The sequence below is a fragment of the Phoenix dactylifera genome, chromosome 4 (assembly GCF_009389715.1).
Source record: "Phoenix dactylifera cultivar Barhee BC4 chromosome 4, palm_55x_up_171113_PBpolish2nd_filt_p, whole genome shotgun sequence".
Lineage (NCBI taxonomy): Eukaryota > Viridiplantae > Streptophyta > Magnoliopsida > Arecales > Arecaceae > Phoenix > Phoenix dactylifera.
In genome coordinates, this window is record NC_052395.1 from 18,220,028 (window position 1) to 18,238,456 (window position 18,429).

General features: G+C 41.0%; 2 protein-coding genes across 2 annotated transcripts; one reads left to right on the top strand and one right to left on the bottom strand.

Annotated features, from left to right (window-relative positions):
- The first annotated feature begins 2,692 nt into the window (after positions 1-2,692).
- On the top strand, positions 2,693-3,890 carry LOC103719338 (vacuolar protein sorting-associated protein 28 homolog 1-like). Its single transcript, XM_008808537.4, has one exon. The coding sequence runs from the start codon at positions 2,987-2,989 to the stop codon at positions 3,620-3,622; it is 636 nt and encodes a 211-aa protein (XP_008806759.2). The 5' UTR covers positions 2,693-2,986; the 3' UTR covers positions 3,623-3,890.
- Positions 3,891-14,281: 10,391 nt separating this feature from the next.
- LOC103719348 (QWRF motif-containing protein 3) lies at positions 14,282-17,167 on the bottom strand. Its single transcript, XM_039126223.1, has 6 exons — positions 16,067-17,167; positions 15,647-15,766; positions 15,001-15,117; positions 14,783-14,872; positions 14,499-14,612; positions 14,282-14,401 (listed from the first exon to the last, which is right to left on the bottom strand). Exons 1-6 carry the CDS (start codon positions 17,165-17,167, stop codon positions 14,282-14,284), a joined length of 1,662 nt encoding a protein of 553 aa, XP_038982151.1.
- Positions 17,168-18,429: the final 1,262 nt, after the last annotated feature.

Here is an 18,429-nt window from a genome sequence, read left to right on the forward strand (position 1 = left end):
CTATGCCTTCAAACACAGTCCCCAGCGATCCCGACCTCCCTTTCTCTTCTAGAGATGGCGAAGCTTCTCTTCTTCTCTCTTATTTCTCTCTTTTATTTCTCTCTCTTCTTCCTCTTTCTCTTTCTAAGTAGACCTAGGGATCCTAGTTTAAGCCTTATCTCCCTTTGCTCGGATCCAAGCTAACCCAGTGTAAGGGCCTTAAACCGTTCTGGTACCTGGGCGACATGCTAGCTTGTTTTCTCAATCCTTGTCGGATCTTTCAGGAATTCAGTCACCATTGATCTTCATTGAGTCGCTTAAATTTTAACTAATTAATTCCACCTTGCGTAGACCAACTCGAGCAGTCGGGCATCGCCGCTTGGTCGACCTTGTCCTTTTTTACCCTAGTTCGGGTATGAATTATACATTTTATAGTGCTCCAAATTAAATTTGTTTGTCCAATTTTAACTTGTTTAAAAGTTGCTAATGATGGATTTTAATGGCTTGAATAACTGACATGTCTAATTAAGGTGGAACTTTGAAGCGAGAAGAAGTAAGTAACCTAATACTTCAAAATGCATTTTCTAATAATTTTTCAAAAATTATAATTAGGTTATTAAATTTGGTTATGATCTCTATTTTGCGTTTGATTAAGTAGATCAAGCATGTCATTATTATTGTCATAATTGTTCTAAAATATGATATATATTAATACTCTTTTAAGATAAATATTGAAAAATATGACTGGGTAATTTAGAAATTTGTTTTATATATGTATTCTCAACATGACTATGATCTGGCCGTGCTAATAGGGATTGAATGTTGGTATTGTTGATTTGTAACCTAAAAAATTAGTTTCGTCATCGAGCTATCGGAGATTAGAATAGTGGTATCTGCCATCAAACCCATGCCGCTAAGTTACATGACCATAGTCTGGTGTTGGGTCTAGTATCAGTTTATAAAAACTAACTTTTGAAAAGAAATATGTGTATTATTCAAGTTTTAATTTATTCATAGTGAGTATCATGCTTGACATGTTTAGACTCTACTTCGATGTATTATATTACTTACTTGGCTAGTGTAGATTGTTATTCTTTCTTTATTTATTTTTCAGATCGTAAATCATAATTGTTTGGGACTTGGGGAGTGCACAAGATGACGATGATATTTGAGTCATCCGGATTTCTAGCTTAGCTTAGTTTATTTTAGTTTTGAATATTTTTTTATTTGAATAATAATAATAATTAATTAGAATATTTTAACTCATGTTACTATAGGATATTTATTTATGAGGATGATTAATTGATTCTTGATGATTTGATTAGTAGCCTTGCATGTTTGTATGGCTGCCCTGCAGGTATATAGCGTCTGTTACGCTCTAGATTTGGGGGTGTGACATCGACCATAAAAGAGCAGGAGTAGATCCAAGATTAGACTCTTGCGAGGGCCAATGACACATGCATATACAATTGTAAAAAAAAAAACTTATTGTTGAAACATAAAGGTTAATTAATTAAAAATTTAGAATTTTTTGGAAGCTTTTTATCTATGATTCTCTTTCATGTGATAAATGATTGTCTAATTAAAGTAATCTTTGTGCTTTATTTTTTATTCATGTGTGCCTTGTACATTTCTGAGAAAAAAAATATCATGCATCGAATTAAAATGTTTGATATTTTTTTTTGGTAAACCGACATCTCACTTACACATAGATATGTGTATGCCATGAGAAATCAGAATACAAAACACGATCGAAGCCCCGCGGGATGGGGCCAGTGCCATCCCATATGAAGGCCTCGAAGTGATGAGCTGCGGAGGAGGCGACCTAGTCCGCCGCACTATTCGCCTTCCAATAACATGTGCGACCCATAAAGAATTAAGATTGTCCATAAGATGGCAGACATCCTTGACTAGTAGGTGTAGGTCTGGCCTGGCACGCCTGCACCTAATCCATTCAATCACTGTGACAGAATCACCCTCTAAGAATATCCGCTAGGCCCCCAAGTGTACACTAGCATGTATGAGACCCTCTCACGCCGTGCGTAGCTCTGCCACTAGAATGGACTCATCGAATATGCGTCGTCCCCTACCACAATCAACCTGAGCTCTTGGTCTCTGATCACGAAGCCCACACCACATCTACTACCGCCCTTTGAAATACTGCTGTCAAAGTGTTCACCTTGAGAAAATTTGAGGGTGGAAGCTCCCAGAATACCATGGGCACCATAGCATGTCTGGGCGCTACAAGAGCTAAAGGGGGGGCCCAGATGTTCCTGTCCTCTGCAGGTGGAAACTCTACCACAACGCTTGCCAGCTCAGCTGCATGTGCAAATGCTCTGTCTACCATTGATCTCGGATAAAATCTTCTGCCCTCGAATATCCTAGGAATAAAAAACATGTGTATAAGGACTAGCCCGTTACAATCTTCCTTAAAATTTTACAAAATTACATCCCCAACCTATAATCCTCGAATCCCTAATTCCGGGCCTCCTCGTTTCACCGCGCCTTCTTGCTGCGTTGTCCGCTTCCCCTCTCGCCGCTGCTGCAATCTGAAAAATCTGAGGCCCGGCCCGACGTCCAAAACTATAGGGCTCGGGCCTGGCTAAATTTGGTTACGTATGGGGCTGAGACCAGCCCGTCCGATAAGCAGGACTACTCGCTGGGCCCCGACCCAATTCCGATAAGCATTTTGGCTATGTATTGGACGCATCGAACCAACCGGAGTTCATTTTCTTGGTTTTCCCCTCACCTCTTTCCCCTTCTTTTCCTTTCTTTGTTCGCTCTTCTGGTCCCCAGTTTTCCCTCACCTTCTTCCCTTCCTCCTTCGTGCTGCTTCGCCTTCTGCTAAATTTTTTAGGACGCGGAAACGTAATCCTAATTCTAGCGCGATCGATCCGTTCGAAAGAGAGAGCACGATCGCCGTTCAAGAAACCGAGTCCTCCCATTCCCCAAACCCTAACCCCTCATCGGAGCGACCGATCCGGCCCTGGACGCCGCCGCCGCCACGATGGAGGTGAAGCTGTGGAACGACAAGCGGGAGCGCGAGATGCTCGACAACTTCGCCGATCTCTACGCCATCATCAAGACCGCGGAGAAGCTGGAGAAGGCGTACGTGCGCGACCTCGTCTCCTCCGCCGAGTACGAGGCGGAGTGCCTCAAGCTCATCGCCCAGTTCAAGACCCTCTCCTCCTCCCTCCGCGATGCCGTCCCGTCCGTCGAACGCTTCGCCGATGCCTACAAGATGGACTGCCCCGCTGCCCTCAACCGCCTCCTCGTCTCCGGCGTCCCCGCCACCGTCGAGCACCGCGCCTCCTCCGCCTCCTCCTCCGCGTCCTCCGCCTCCGCCGTCGCCGAGTGCGTCCAGCACTTCATCACCGCCATGGACTCCCTCAAGCTCAACATGGTCGCCGTCGACCAGGTCCACCCCCTCCTCTCCGACCTCTCCTCCTCCCTCGCCAAGCTCGGCGGCGGGATCCTGCCCCCTGACTTCGAGGGGAGGGTCAAGGTCAGGGAGTGGCTCGCCAGGCTTGCGAAGATGGGGGCCGCTGACGAGCTGACGGAGCAGCAGGCGAGGCAGCTCCACTTCGATCTTGAATCATCCTACAACGCATTCATGGCCGCCCTTCCCAATGCCGGGTCCTGATCGTGACCTTGATCAGCACCCTCTCCTGAGTTTGTTTTATTGTTTTTTTCCCTTCCCCCATCTTGTTACTTGAATTGGATGTTCTACTACTATATATTGCGTAGATAAAGACAGCTTTCATTCAATTTAGATATGAGACGATGATTGTAAAGTTAAAAATATCTCACTGTCTTTTGTGGTTTGCTATACATGTGCTTGTTGCTTTTAGGCACCACGATCTTGTGGTTTTGGCACCATGCTATATCAAGGAAAGAAAAATTGTTTGTCATGTGTTTCTGGTTGTTAGTTGCTTAGCTTATGCAGTAGCATTTGCATATATCTTTGTTGATGGAAATTGATTAACAGGACCCTTGCTATTAAGAAGGCATTGATACATGGAAAGGGATGTTCGGTTCCAAGACTGGTTATTGTTGATTAGTGCTACTCCACAGTTCCACTAGCTGATTCAATACTTTGTCCATGTGCTCTCAAAATTTTCCCTGGAAAGTTCTTAACCTTAGCTGCCATAGTAACAATTTTATATTTTCCTCTGCAAGAGAGAAAGAGAACCGGTTTCTTGATTGTCGTGGATGCTGATACAATGTTGTCTATTCATTTTTCTTTAATCTAACATATGCATGGATTGTCATCGCATTTATTTGTTTGATGTGTATCACTTCCAGTTCCTGCACATACTATGCTTCTACACCATAATTTTTAAAGGAGCACTATTTAGAATTTGGTAAGGATTCTTTATTTCTTGCATTATGAATCTGATTTTAGTTTTAGTGAAGTAAAAGGTTGGGCATATTTATTTAGCATGGATGGCATATTTCAAATTATAAAACTGTATCCCAATTGTAGGTGCTCATGAGTTTTATTTTGGTAGGTTGAATTTCTAACAAAGCAAGTTGTTAGTTTTAAGGTAGTACAAATAGGTGCCTTTTCAATGGGGATAACTTGGTGCGAAATATCCCTTATAGTTAGTTGTTCAAGTTCCTGTTCCGAAGTTTTTTTCTTTGCCCTCGGACTGGCTCATTATATATCTTGTTATCAATATCATGTAGTTTAGACTTCTAAAGGTTCCTTATGGTGTTATGTCAGACATTATATGTTGTGTTTTTATAATTTCTTAGTTTTCCTATTGTAACGTGATCTCTTTAGAATTGATTTATTGTCTCTTATAAGATTTGACATCACTGAATCAAATGTTTGGTTGATTTCAAATTTGGGAAATGGTGTAAGCTCTAGGTTTAAGCCTTGGTAACGGTTCGGGTACTAATCAATTCTGTAGATTTTCAGGATGTTGATTTAAATTTGTAAATTGTGGTTGATGTCTGCAACATACACTTAAATTCTATTGCCCGAATATCTTATTTATGCTTAGAGGATGGTGTCTAAAGTGTCAACATAAAGTTAGCATAACCATGAAATAAGTTGGTACTTAACTGCAGACATGCTAAAGATTGACTAGGAATCTCGACATTCTTTCTCAGTGAAACTATGTAGAAGTGATGAGATTATTACAAGCAGCAATAGTTGGTTGCCAAAGAGAAGAAAAAATCTTCACAATGCCCCTTTTAGACATTGTGCCATGAACGTTTTGTTTTGATGATGATGTTATTCATGCTTATTCTATGATGGATATGAAAACTAAGGATAGATGTGTAAAGTTTCTTGACCTCTATTCTTGGAAGATGATGATCATTTTATCTATAATCTTGTGATCTATTGTTAAACATCGGCACATTTGCTGAATGTTTTTTGGGAGGTTCAAGTAAAAGAAGAACCTTAATTTGTGTTGATTGATATTGGTGAAGCCTCTTGACAATTATGATTGATCCAATTCATTAGGATTAATTCTTGTCATGAGGATATTATCCAATCAGGCAATTATGAGCCCTATAGACTTCCTCATCAATTTAAAGGTGCTGGCACTGTTAATTACATGGATATATGTGTCATAGAGAGTGTTTCCTCTCCTAGATCTATGTCATCATCAAAACTATTAAGAAAGCAAAAAATCATGTGTTCTGAAAGCCTTCATAGATATGCATCAAGTTGGGACAAACATTGATAGTTGCGATATTGTTAGCATGCAAGACCATATGATAGGGCATGTAAATTAAAAATCCACACCGCTGATCATATTCTCCACCTCATAAAATATTTGGACCACTAAACCATAAATCATGCAAAACATCATATCGAACCACTAATGATCTATTTTTTGGGCCACTTGATGCACAGGCAAATTATCTTTGAAACAAATGATATGTGGTTTGTAAATAGTTGATGTTATGTAGATCACAATTAACGGTGTGGATGCTCCATATAAAAATTTTGTCATTGATCTTGGGTCAATAGGATTGAGGCCCCAATCCTTTTGGAACGAGAGTAGACCTGCACACACACACACACACACACTCTCTCTCTCTCTCTCACACACACACACACACACACCCTCTCTCTCTCTCTCACACACACACATACACACACACTCTCTCTCTCTCTCTCTCTCTCTCACACACACACACACACACACACACACACTATATATATATATATATATATATATATATATATATATATATATATATGTGAAGCAGTAGATTATTTTTATGGAATTCAAACATCTTTTGGGTAGTTTTTTTGTTTGAATTGAAATCCTTTAAACTTTAAAAGTGATGCCCAGAACGGTATGCTTGTTCTTTCTTGAATCATTGGATCATATATTACATATTTAGTGATTGGAAGTTGGAAAGGTCTGCACATGGTAGCTACAAACATCACATACTTTAGAAGAGGGGGTTTGGGGCTTCATTCTTGATAAAATAAAAGTTCATACCCTTTTTTTTTGCAATTTTAGTAACCTGAGCCATGTTAATTTTGAATAGTTTAGAGATATAATTGGCTGGGTTAGGTTCGGTTTTCATAGACTCCAACATGACTATGTTGCCCATAATCAAAGAGTCCTAAGCAAGGGTTTTAAGTTCCACTGGGAACTAATCTATTTTGACGAAGACCACCCAGTTTTGGGTTTCGATTAGTTTCAGTAGTCTCAGCCAGTTTTAGCTGAAACTGGGAGACTACTGAAACTAATCAAGTTTTGGTGGTTTTGGGTAGTTTTGGCTAAAACTGGCTGAATTTAATTATTAGTATTCTTCAGTTAAGAATCATTTTGTTTTTTTTACAATTATATTGAATTTGTTTCTTGATTCATTTAAGAACATAATCTTTATAATATTCATGTTCAATGAATTTTCTTTTGTTTGTCCTTGAGTTAAAGATGAGATACATAATGAAGATAACCCTGTTGGGCTGAGGCACAAAAGAAGGCCCTTATTACAGTATAATACAAAGATTAATTGGGGCAACGAAATATGAGACATATCAAAGGTATAACATTTTTTACTTGAAACAAAAACATTGTTTTACTACATAAAAATGACTAAGTATCCCTTTGGCTTCGGAAATACAAGAATTCAATGTAATTTTAAGTTTTGCTAGAAAATGGAGAAAAAATTTGAATGCCCTCAGCATTAAAAAAAAGGGTAAATATAATGAAACTTTCAAACGCTGAAGCTTAAGAAGGAAATTTTATATATATCATTATATAATATGTTCACATCAAAAAAACAGTAGTATACTTTCACTCATATGCAATACTAGCATCGGCCTAAGAGTATCGAAATATACAAAAATAAAGACTTAATATAAGACAATACTCTAAAATGTTATCCATAACATCCTTTTTGCTTCATTTATTTTCTTTCTTTTTCAAATTTTTGATTTTTTTTTTTTTGACCAGAACTCTGAAACTTGGAGAGAAACTTTTGAAACCACCAAATTACCAAAACCAAAACTCCACAAAGTTGACTAAAACTGAAATAGATCAATTGTCTCTAGCATTTTTTGGGAAGTCGATTTTAGTTGCAGGTAGGTCAATGGGATGAGTAGTTGTATTGTGATTGCAAATTTTTTATTAACATTGTGTTGGATCCCTTTTATTTTTTATTTTGATCACAAAATGGTTTGAGGCAAGGACATCCAACTTCCTTCTCTGTGCTATTTGTGTATGTAAGTTGTGTGGCTGGCTGCTTAGGATCCTGTCATGTGCCTAGGAGTAAATACCCCACTCATTTTCTTAAAGTGGTCTAGAGAAATTGGCTTTCTAATTTCTTTCTTGCCTTAATCGGTTCATATTGATTGAAGGTGAATTATTGTTCTTTGTTTGAAGTAGGAATGGAAAATAGGTAGGGCATCTTGTAGGGTACTGAATTTTTGTAAACTCGGAATAAGGAAAGATTGGGATTGTGTGACTCAGTAGATGGCTAAAAGCCCCAATGTTTAGTTGAGAAGGACAGCATTTTTTGATACTTTCAAGGGCCTATTAGCGGTATTTTGTTGATTTACTCAAAGCTTTCTCATTTTTCTTCCTCTAAAGTAGAAGCCTAGAAATTTGGATCAGATTCTTTCTAAGGGGTAGGAGTTACTGTAAAGAGTAAATGTTTTTTTTTTTTTTTTTTTTTTTTTGGGGGGGGGGGGGGGCGCAGGGCATAATAAATAAAGAGTAAATGCAGTAAATGTTTTTCCATAAGTTGTGAAGAATTATAGATATAAGTATTGCTTCAGGTATCAGGACTTTATAGATTCAGAACATGGTGCAGCTGGAAAAGTGATAATCAAGATTTGTAGGTGACAAAGAGACTCATTTCGGAAAATGTGATGACGGAAAGATATTATCGAGAGGCATTGTTGGGAGGTGGCTATGATTTCAAATATATCCAACATATGGAATATTTCTGAGGAAGTTTAATACTTTTACATTTTTGAGAGGTGTGAAGATACAAGATTTTTTGAAGATTAGTTTGATAGAGAGCTATCTTTTATGTCCTCTGACTCTGCATTTTGTGATAGAATACTATTAGCTAGATGTGGTGCTTTCTATCTGTTTGTATAGGCCTAATGAGATTGAAGTAAGTTGAGGTGAGTTCTCTTCTTTGTTTATTAAAGAAATGAAATTAGAAAGGTAAGGAAGATAAAAAAATGAGGTAATAGATTTTCCAAATTCTTTTCGCATAGCTTTCTTTATGGTTAAATAGTTAATTCTTTGATGAGCTGATCTGCTCTATATGGATTTAGGGATTTTCAGGTTCTATAGCGCATTTTAAGCAATTTGCCAGGACATTATACTTGGCAGAATATCCCATGACAACGTCCAAGAGTGGTACAGACAGACATTGTGTTCTGTTTGACCAGGAGTTGAAATTATTCCTTGCCTCAATTGTTTTCTTATTAGGAGATTTGTTGGAACATTTGATGGTTTTGGGGGAAGATTAGCTAATGTTGTGGATTCCCTCCTCTTTTGACAAGGAAAACCTTGCTTCAGTGGAAATCATCCCACATGATATCTGCTAGTAGCAATGCACATGCGAAAGCATGTCGAGAAGAAAAAACTTGATAATGTAGTTCTTTTTATGATAGTATAAGTTTTGATTTGTAAAGATAATAAATAATATTGAATATTACTTTTAGCATTAAAATTGCATAATATTTTTCAACCATTTTTATAGAGGGTGCCAAATGGCTCAATTGGTGAAGCCATTGGGTGTTTGGATCCCACCCTCAACAGATTTGACTGCGCTTCCTCCCATCCTAGTACTCAAAAGTAAAAAAAACATTAAAAATTCAAACTTACAACCTTCGTAGGTCTCTATGTCATTGAGCAGTCTTGGAACGAAAATGCAGAAAGATTTTTTTGCATCAAGATTCTTTTTTTAACATCAAAGCCAAAATAAATTGGATGGGGTTTCTAAGGTTCAAGCTCATAGCTTAAGTAGGTAAGTGTCCTTGTGTAGTCTTGGAAGTAAGACGAAAAAAGTTTTTTTTTTTCAATTATAGGGTTATTTTTTGAACAAAGGATAAAAAGTTGGGAAATATTCACGCTGTTCTTCTCCAAGTCACAGAAGATGAAACTTGTTCAAATATCAAGTCATTCTTTACTGGGTAAATCGTTACTGTTTTTGTAATTTTGGTATCTTGTTAATGGTTCTTGGGGGAGAATCTTTTATTCTATGGGAAAACCTTGCTTTATTGCAAATCATCCCACACGCTTTTTGGTGGGAAGTGTGAACAGAAGAAACCAACACCTCATCTGAAGGCTTCATTTCCAACAATGGAAAAATGTGCCATGAGAGTAGTACTTGACCATGCTACATGGAAAGGTGGTTCAACTAAAATTAAGTTTTGCCAGTCATTTTTGTTGGGCTAGTTGTGATATGTTGCCGATCTTTTTATGTATGCCCTCTTAGCTTGCTGATTAATTCCTTTTTTGAACAGCATAGTTCTATTCTATGTCTTCTTCATTTTCTCCCATTCCACCATGGAGATTCATATGCTTCCTCTTCTCCAAGACTAGTAGGATCCCCCTTGTGCTTGTTTGATGTTTAGCATTATTCACACTTTTAATATGTAGAAATGTGAACCTAAAAAATGTGCTATAGTTTAAAAAATGTTTTATATTATGGATATTTAGTTTGATGAAAGTTAGAACTTTGAGCAGTACTGGATATTTGTTTAGACATTAGATTGTAGAAAGACGAACAATTAATTGATAACCTATTTTCTTCGTTTGTGTAGCAACCTATTTTCTTTTGTTAGAAACAGCAACTGAGAGCATGGAAGACTTAGGTCTATCTGCCTATTTAAGGCTTGAGGCGTTGGGAGGTCACTATGTTTGTCTTGGAGTTAAGGCTTGAGAGAATTTACAATTTGAAGTAGGAAAAGTATTCCTCATCTGTTTTGTAAATTGAATTTATTCTGAACTCAGTTCCCCCTCCCTGCCATATAGATACCTTGATCAGGGCAGCTTATATGAGATAAAAAATTCTAATGGCAAGATAGTGTTCAACAATAAAGCATATGTGGTTATTTGTAGAAGTAAGAAACAATTTATCAGTAACCTCAGATCAGATAAGGACCATAAGGCAGCTTAAAGTCTTATAGTGACTTTGCATTTTGAGTGATGAAATGGTGGTTTGCTGGTGCCAGGAAGTAGCAGATCAAGGTTGTGAGAGTCATCATCTTGTGGTTTGAGTTGATCTTTTGACTGAACATTTTACTTGAGAAATTATGTGGTGATGGGCGTGGAGACAGGGTTTGATGTGCTGGAGGAAGCTGCTAGATATTCTGCAATGTAAGTTTTAGAATTTTAGGTTTCATTTTTAGACTTCTCTTGTGCATAAACCAGAAACTAGGAAGTGCTAGAGGAAGTAAAGGTATGAGTTTGATGGCCATAGGATAGAAGGGGTTCTTCGTTTTGGAAGGATGAGAGGGTACTTAACCGAAAGAAGAACAAGTGGTTTTTCTCTTTTCCTTTCCTAATTGCTAGGTGTTCCGCCCGTCTTACCTGAAATGATGACGCCTTAACTGAAATGAGAGTCTCACCCTCCATCAGGGCATCCCGAAATGCTTACGAGACAAACAACAAAAACGCGGGCAAAAGGAGTCCACGGGTCAGGATCCAACTGAAGAATGGGTGGGAGGTGGTTGTTCTACTACACCGATGTATCGCACTTTATTTCCCAAACTTTGGCTGGACCCAGTTACACCGGGTTTTTTCGTACCCTCCATCTCAGAGGGAGCAAGCCAAACGCAGTTCTACCCATCAACCCCAGTCGTCCGGCTTTATTTCAGGGGCGCCATAGCCTCGAGGAGGCTCATCCGTTATGAACCACTCCTTCTTTTGGTAGTCGAAGGCATAACGCTTCTCAGGCTTCGACTCCCGCTCCGACTCCGCCACCTCAGACCCCGATTCCCCATCAACTGCGCACGACAGAGCTTTACTTCTTTCCACATCAGCGTAGCCATCCACTGCTATTTGAAATTCAAACGGGCATAAGCACAAGGATACTCGTCGCTATTGACATCACGAAGAGCAGCCTTCAGGTATCGAGACACGCCACCGACAGCACTCGCACGGTAGCGGGCCTCCTCGGCGTTGACAGGCTCCCGCTGATATAGCCTTCTAAAATGAGGAACCCTTCTCTCTTCCTTCTCAACCCGGCCTTTAAGGATGAGCGGCCAGCACGCATAATCGAATGCTTCACTCGAAGGGCTACGCCAGATAAAGAGGCTTACCGCCACCTTGTCCACCTTCCCGCCTAGGAATTCCATCAGGACCGGCTCACGACCGTCATTCCGCATTTGGTAGTTGGTCTGCCATTGAGGCTAAGCCCTATTTGAGACTAAGGCAGGCTTCTTTTGACTGCATTTTTTCCTGCTTTCTTTGCGCCCTTTCCAACTAGTTATAGATTTCTTTAATGCCTATAAACTGGGACCAAGCCAAGTAAGTCCATAGATCATCTGTTAATCCTTCTTTGAATCCCAGTTGTATTAGTATCCGTCGTCGTCTGGGGTTTTAACATGACCAAAGTCAAAAAAGTCTTGTTTTCATTCCGGGGCAACAAGGAAAAAATGAAATAAAGTTTTGAAGCCTCGAAAAGTCTCTCTATCTGGCTTTGTTATTATTACAGTGTCATCTGCAACCAGCCGTAGAGATATGGAGAGAGGAGACAGCCTTGTTGCAGACCTTTGTTTGGTTCCTTTTATGAACCCCACTGGTCGCCCATGGATCATAGGTGCTATTCATTGTATATAAATAAACTTTCGTATCCTACTCTGCAAATCCCATTTTCCTTAAGCATATAGGAACCTATGATTAACATTATCATATGCCTGGTTTGGCGAGTTTAGTGATCATGGCTGGCTCACCTGATCTATCAGCTGAGTAGTAAGCCTCCTTGGGATAATCATAAATATCTCTTCCTATCCAAATTCGATTAGGAGGGCGCCCTTTTTAAAGAGCCAGCGTGTCTTTCAATCTATTGGCAATTACCTTAGTCATTCTCTTATACAGTGTAGTCCCCATAGCAATGGGCCTCGGTCTAGTGAGGTTTTGCTTTTTTTGGAATCATTGCCAGGAAGAAGGATTGAATTTTTCGCTGTTCTTAGCTCCTCCTTTGGTTTCCATCCATGGTAATGCAGAGGCTGGAGAATGTTATGCTTGATTGTTTTTAGAATACATTAAGAGACACATGGTGTTTTACATACATTGGTGGAGAGGTTTATTATACCTTCCTATATGGATTGGGGTTCTTCTTTATGATAGAAGACTTTATGTGATTTGTGACGTATCGGGCAAGGTATGGAAGAGGTACAGTCAGTGGCGGATGGATGTTGCATAATTTTAAATTTCTTGTGGTGCGAATACATTTGTGGTCTTTCAGGCAGCTCCAATTCTCTGTGTTCTGGATGACCGCAGTCTAGATCTTTTGAGGTAGAGGTAATCCGATTATCATCGTTTCAAGGATCACATAGAGCATGATGACGGCTTTATTGTAATGGATGGCGTTCAAAGTTGTCATTGTGTGAGTGAACTCTGAGAAATTAATAAGGCGTGCTGTAGTATGTAAAGTGTGTAAGAGTGCTTGGAGCTTACTAGCAAATGATTTAGTCATATTAGTCCAAAGGAAGGATTTGAAGATCGTTTCCACAATTAGATGTGGTGCTTTCAGTGGTTAGGTTGACTTGTGATCCTTTATCTTGAATGTGCTTTCCATCTTTTTGCCCTCCTTTTTTTATAGTTGTGTTTTCCAATATTCTATTGAACATGTGCATAACTTATTTACTCAGAAGACTGTCCTAATGATAACTGGTAGAATGCGAACCCTCATTGAGATTTCAAGGTTTGGAGTGCAAAGGACTGAAGGGATTTTGGATGAAAACCGAGAAACTGGTTTTTAGGCTGAAAATATCAGAATTGGATGGCTCCTTGTTTTCTTTTTGGATGCTTCACAATGCTTATTGGCATACGCATTGTGATAGGTGGTTGGCTGCCCTCACATTCTGTCGTTATTCTTTTACATGCAGATTTAATGTTTATGTTGATGTTTGTTGAATGTTTAATGAGCTAGCTTTATGTATTGGGTGGAATTTAATCAAACTCATAGCCATCAATTTCGTTTCTCTTAGTAATTATAACAATAGCCAACTGTTCATATGAGTGAAGATCTTTCGCATAATCCAAAGAGTATATATAACTCCGTGGCTTGTTATTAGAAGCTTGAAGGGCAAGTTATGGATTGCACTGTTAGATCGGAGGGGCAGGACACTGTTCAAACCACAATTACCACAACTCTTTCTCATCTATCAGCCTAGAATGCAGAGCACCCTCTTGTTCACTAGAATATAATTTATGTTGTCATGTTATCAGCTTGCTCGGACAGGTTGGTCCAATTATGATATGAACTCTGATTGTTGGTTTCAAGGCTCTCTTGCACATCTGCTTCGATAAATTTCTCGATTACTTCATTATCGTGCACATGTCCCGTGCTCCTGGGAGTTGGATTAGCAGAAAGTGTAGAACCCAGTTTCGGTATCATATTTTATATGAAATTTTGTACACAATGCCCTCAAGTTGTCATTATTGTTGTTGAACGACCTGGGTGTAGGTGGGATTCGAGCACAGGTCATTGGATACGACAGCCTGATAACTTTACCAACTAGACTAGTTGGTACGCTGCTCCTCGATGAACTTCCTCCTGCGAACTAGGTGCCAGATTCCATCAAAAAAAGAACAAGGTGCCAGATCAAAATTGTGGTCTGATGCTGAGTTTCTTAAACCTGGGGCCTCAGCTCCGACTGGTTAGTCATTATAACCATGTTCTTCTCAAGCTGTTTCCGTTGTTGCAGTGAATTAAATTGGATTACATGGCACTTTAAGCTCTGCTCTTGGATCTGCTACAAAGCAATGAATTAGGCTACAATTTTCAGGCTATTGAGATTCCAAAATAGTTGGATGCGTTGAGCATGATAGGAGATAATCACGGGTTACCTGGAGGGCAGCGACCAAGCGCAGCAACTCGAAGCATTCTTCTATAAGCGATCGTTCTGCGGCAATCACACGGACAAGGTCTGAAAGCAGAGGGACTGTGTTTGGAGTCTGTATCCAAAATCATGCCAGGTGTCGAATGTTATTTTCTGTGCTAGAACACGTGGAGGTGTATGGTAACGACGATTGCATGCTGGAAGATTTATGAAAATGCATAGAAGTCGACCATGATCTTATCCTAGCACTAGTGGAGGTATGTATTAATTGTGAGATGCTTTCATGCTTACCGTGGGAATGATCTTATTGACCGAGCTTGTGATTGCTGCCAAAATATCTTTTGCTTGTCGAAGCGCTGCGGACAGATGCTGGGGCTCTGCCTGCCAATAAAAAGTTGAATCTTGATAAAAACAGATAAAGAGTTCCCTGCTATGGATTATGTATATGAATCTTGGTGATCGATAAAACGGCTTGTGATGTGTGTTTGTCATATAAGAATAGCAGCTACTTGGGCTCCATCGATGAGGGGCAGCCTGCACACGGTAGCCTGCAAGGAGCCCTTGGTGGTGGACAGCGCTGAAGTGTGCAGCCTCTCCATGTCCCCCCAGCTTTCCAGTGCCTTCATCTGCCATCATCACCATCACCAGGATACGTTAGTCATTCCATGCTCGCAATTTGGTAATAAGACTAGCATCCCGATCTATTCAAGTCTCTTTTTTGGCTTTTTTGGTAGGATATTTAAGCCATTACTTCTGAACAAAAAGAGTATAGCTTAGTTATAGTCCATGCGCTATGTAATGCGAACTCTTTTTGATCAGATGTGTTGGGCTTTTTTGGTTGTTCTATGCTCATCTAATAAATTGAGCCCGGATTCTATGCGGTACATGTTTTGCATTGTTCGCATGCTTGAATAGCTGCTATATCACTCATCTCAGTAATGAAGTGCTTTCGCTCATCTTAGAAATGAAGAGTACTATTGCGTTAGTGAGAAATACATAGGATAGAGAGATGAGATGAGTGATATGGCGGTTACCCAAGCTTGTACTGTTCTCTGCCGTATGCACCGCAGCCAATCCCGAGTTGACTTTGGCATCCCTGGGGTGGACTTATGGTTGTATCCAGCAATTTAAGGTGAGAGGGGTTCTAGTACTGACCTGGGAAGAGAGGAGGGTGTTGAGCTTGAGCGCCAGCCTCTCCCTCTCCAGCTTCAACCTCTTCTGCACCACCCTGCTCTGCACCTTCGTCACCTCCGCCCACCCCATCACCAACATCCTCTGCATCCCTCACCAATATCAAAGCGCACATCGTTAGTACCACTGGATTAAATCAACTAGCCGACCCCGCCGACGCGGGCATCAAACCGCAAGTTTTTCAAACAAATCAGAACTGGCCACGTGCCACTACGATTGAAGCGCCATCGGTGTGACCCACAGGCACGCCTGCGTGGCTCCAAAGGAAATGCTGTCTGCTGCCTGATAGGCGAAACAGCAGATCAAGCCGGCTGTTTTATTTAAAATTGAGCGGGACGAGCAAGAAGGGATCCAAGACCAAGGGCGAGGACAGACACCACGTACCTCCGAATTCGCCATCCTGATCCGATTCACGGCGTCTGATCTCGCATTCACGCATCTCCACTGGATCAGACGGTTGTGCATCAGCCGGAACTGGTGTCCCATCTCCCCCATGACCCCCACCCCTCCCGCACTCGGAGAACCCACGGCTAAGGAAGGATAAGAAGACGACGACGCCGGCGAAGAACTCCCGCCGCCTCCGGCGCTAGACCCAGAAAACGATCTCCTTCGAAAGTGAAGTAGATCCAGCCCCATGCTTATAAAATTCCCCACCTTCCTGCCCTTCCCCGGGCTCGGCGGCCGAAGGTTCGAGAACGACCTCCCCATCCCCGCCGCTCTCCCCTCTGCCGCCGCTGCCGTCGGAGGAGACCCCGACCGCCGCCCCGGCGACAGGGCCCACTGCGTCGAGGCAGAACCGTACGCCGTCATCGAGCTCGCCCTGCTGATCGCCTTCGCCGCCATCACCCTCGCCGACTCAGATTTCGGGATTCTCGGAGTCGGGATCTTAGTCTCGCTCCGGTCCGACTCCGAGCTCGGGTAGTCGAGGCCGAAGTCTGACTTCCGCAGGAGAGGCAGCGCGTTCTCGTCCACCGAGATCCGGCCGGGGGTCAGGGCTAAAGGCACGGCGGAGGAAGGAGAGGGAGGGGAGCTGCCAGGCTTAGGCGATCGGGGGAAGCGGATCTTGCCGTTGTACCGCATGGACCCGCCGATCGGGAGGTTCTCCCTGGACCTCCGGCCCTTCTTCTTCGTCTCGTCCTTGCCATCGAACCGGCCGAACTCGGAGCAGCTCCGCTGGCGGATGATGGACTGAGGAGCGGCTGCGGTGGTGGTGGAGACGGCTTTGCCGCCGGCGTTCCGCTCGGCAAGGTCGATGAGGCGGTCGTCGCCGAGGTGGTCAGCGAGGGTGCCGGGCTTCCGGGAGGAGGGCCAGAGGCCGCGGGAGAAGGAGGAGACAGAGGACCGGAGCTTGCTAGGGGGGTCGGAGATGGTTCTGCGGCGAACAGGGGAGACGGCGAGGCCGGAGGCGGGCGAGGAGGCCGGGGAGAGGAGCAACCGGGAGCTCACCTCCCGGGATCCTGTTCTTCGCGGTCGACCCTTCTCCATCTTCGCCTTGGAAGGAAGAAAAAAGAAACAACGCCGAAAAAAAAAGCCACCGGGATTTATGTAAGAGGACGCGGAGAAATGGCGCCAAAAAAACAGTTCGTTGCCGGCGAGGCGGTTCGTACTTGAGTTTACAAAAATGCCCTCTCAGTTTCTCGTTTTCTCCGTTCGTGTGGGGCTTGGCGAACGCGACAAAGGGATAGGGGGCGATGCTTTTCCGCTGGAAGGGATGGGAGATCTTAGAGACTCGCCGGCAACTAGAAGATCCTAACTGAAATTCCACTTGTCGATGGAAGAGGATATGCCGGCTGTCACGTCTCCAAGGTATCTCCAGTTGATTTGAGTTCTGGGCGCCATGATCGAGGTGTAGCCTTGAGGGCATTTGGAATGGGTGAACTTCCAAAGACCAAAAATTACATGGACGAAGGGGATGTAACCATTGCCTTTGGTAGACTGATCTCAAATCATCTTTATTTCTCAAATTATTATCCAACCCAATAATAAAAAATCCATTCCTGCAGTCGGATATTCAAGGTTACCCAGGACGATGATCTTAGACCAAAATTTAGTGACAAAAAATTCCATATATCAATATTATATTATATTGATATTACGTATATAGCATTTATGATATATATTATATTATATTATTAATCATATTATTATTCAATAATAATTTAAAATTAAAAACATATATTATTCTACTTTATATTTTTATATGAAATTATTTAATATATCACTTCTGTTTGCTTTATTTTTCTAATCAGAATAAATATTAGTATTAGAAATAATATATTATATGTATAAATAAAAATATTAATTTTATAATAACAATTAATATATCTTTACAAGATTAGTAATATATTTTTATGGAGTATACTAATAATTAATATAGTAATAAATATGTTGATATTTTATTCTAATATATTTTATATGATTAATAAATATATTTTTATGAAATATATTAGGAATAGTTTTGGTATTGAATGATCGAAGATTTTAGATTCTCATAGAACACCAAATATGTTACTTGTGGATGTCCGAAAATCTTTAATTATTGAAATATAGCATACTAAATACGATGATCTTATATCACCGGGTATTGAATTACCTCTAGGCAAGAATTACTAATGATTTAAAATCATCTTAACGATCCCATTTGGATCCCCACATGCTCCATTAGGGAATTGCAGCCATTACATTTTGAGGCCCAAAATTGAGGAAAATCATTGATGCCCTTCATAATTTTGGCCTAAGGAAAACAA

What these genes read in the sequence shown, in the direction of transcription:
- LOC103719338 (XM_008808537.4), top strand. Translation starts at nt 2,987, where the DNA reads ATGGAGGTGAAGCTGTGGAACGACAAGCGGGAGCGCGAGATGCTCGAC.
- LOC103719348 (XM_039126223.1), bottom strand. Translation starts at nt 17,167, where the DNA reads ATGGAGAAGGGTCGACCGCGAAGAACAGGATCCCGGGAGGTGAGCTCC. An exon ending in TCAGGATGGCGAATTCGGAG is followed by an intron (nt 15,767 to 16,066) that starts GTACGTGGTGTC and finishes TGAGGGATGCAG; the next exon opens with AGGATGTTGGTGATGGGGTG. An exon ending in CCCTCATCGATGGAGCCCAA is followed by an intron (nt 14,873 to 15,000) that starts GTAGCTGCTATT and finishes TTTTATTGGCAG; the next exon opens with GCAGAGCCCCAGCATCTGTC.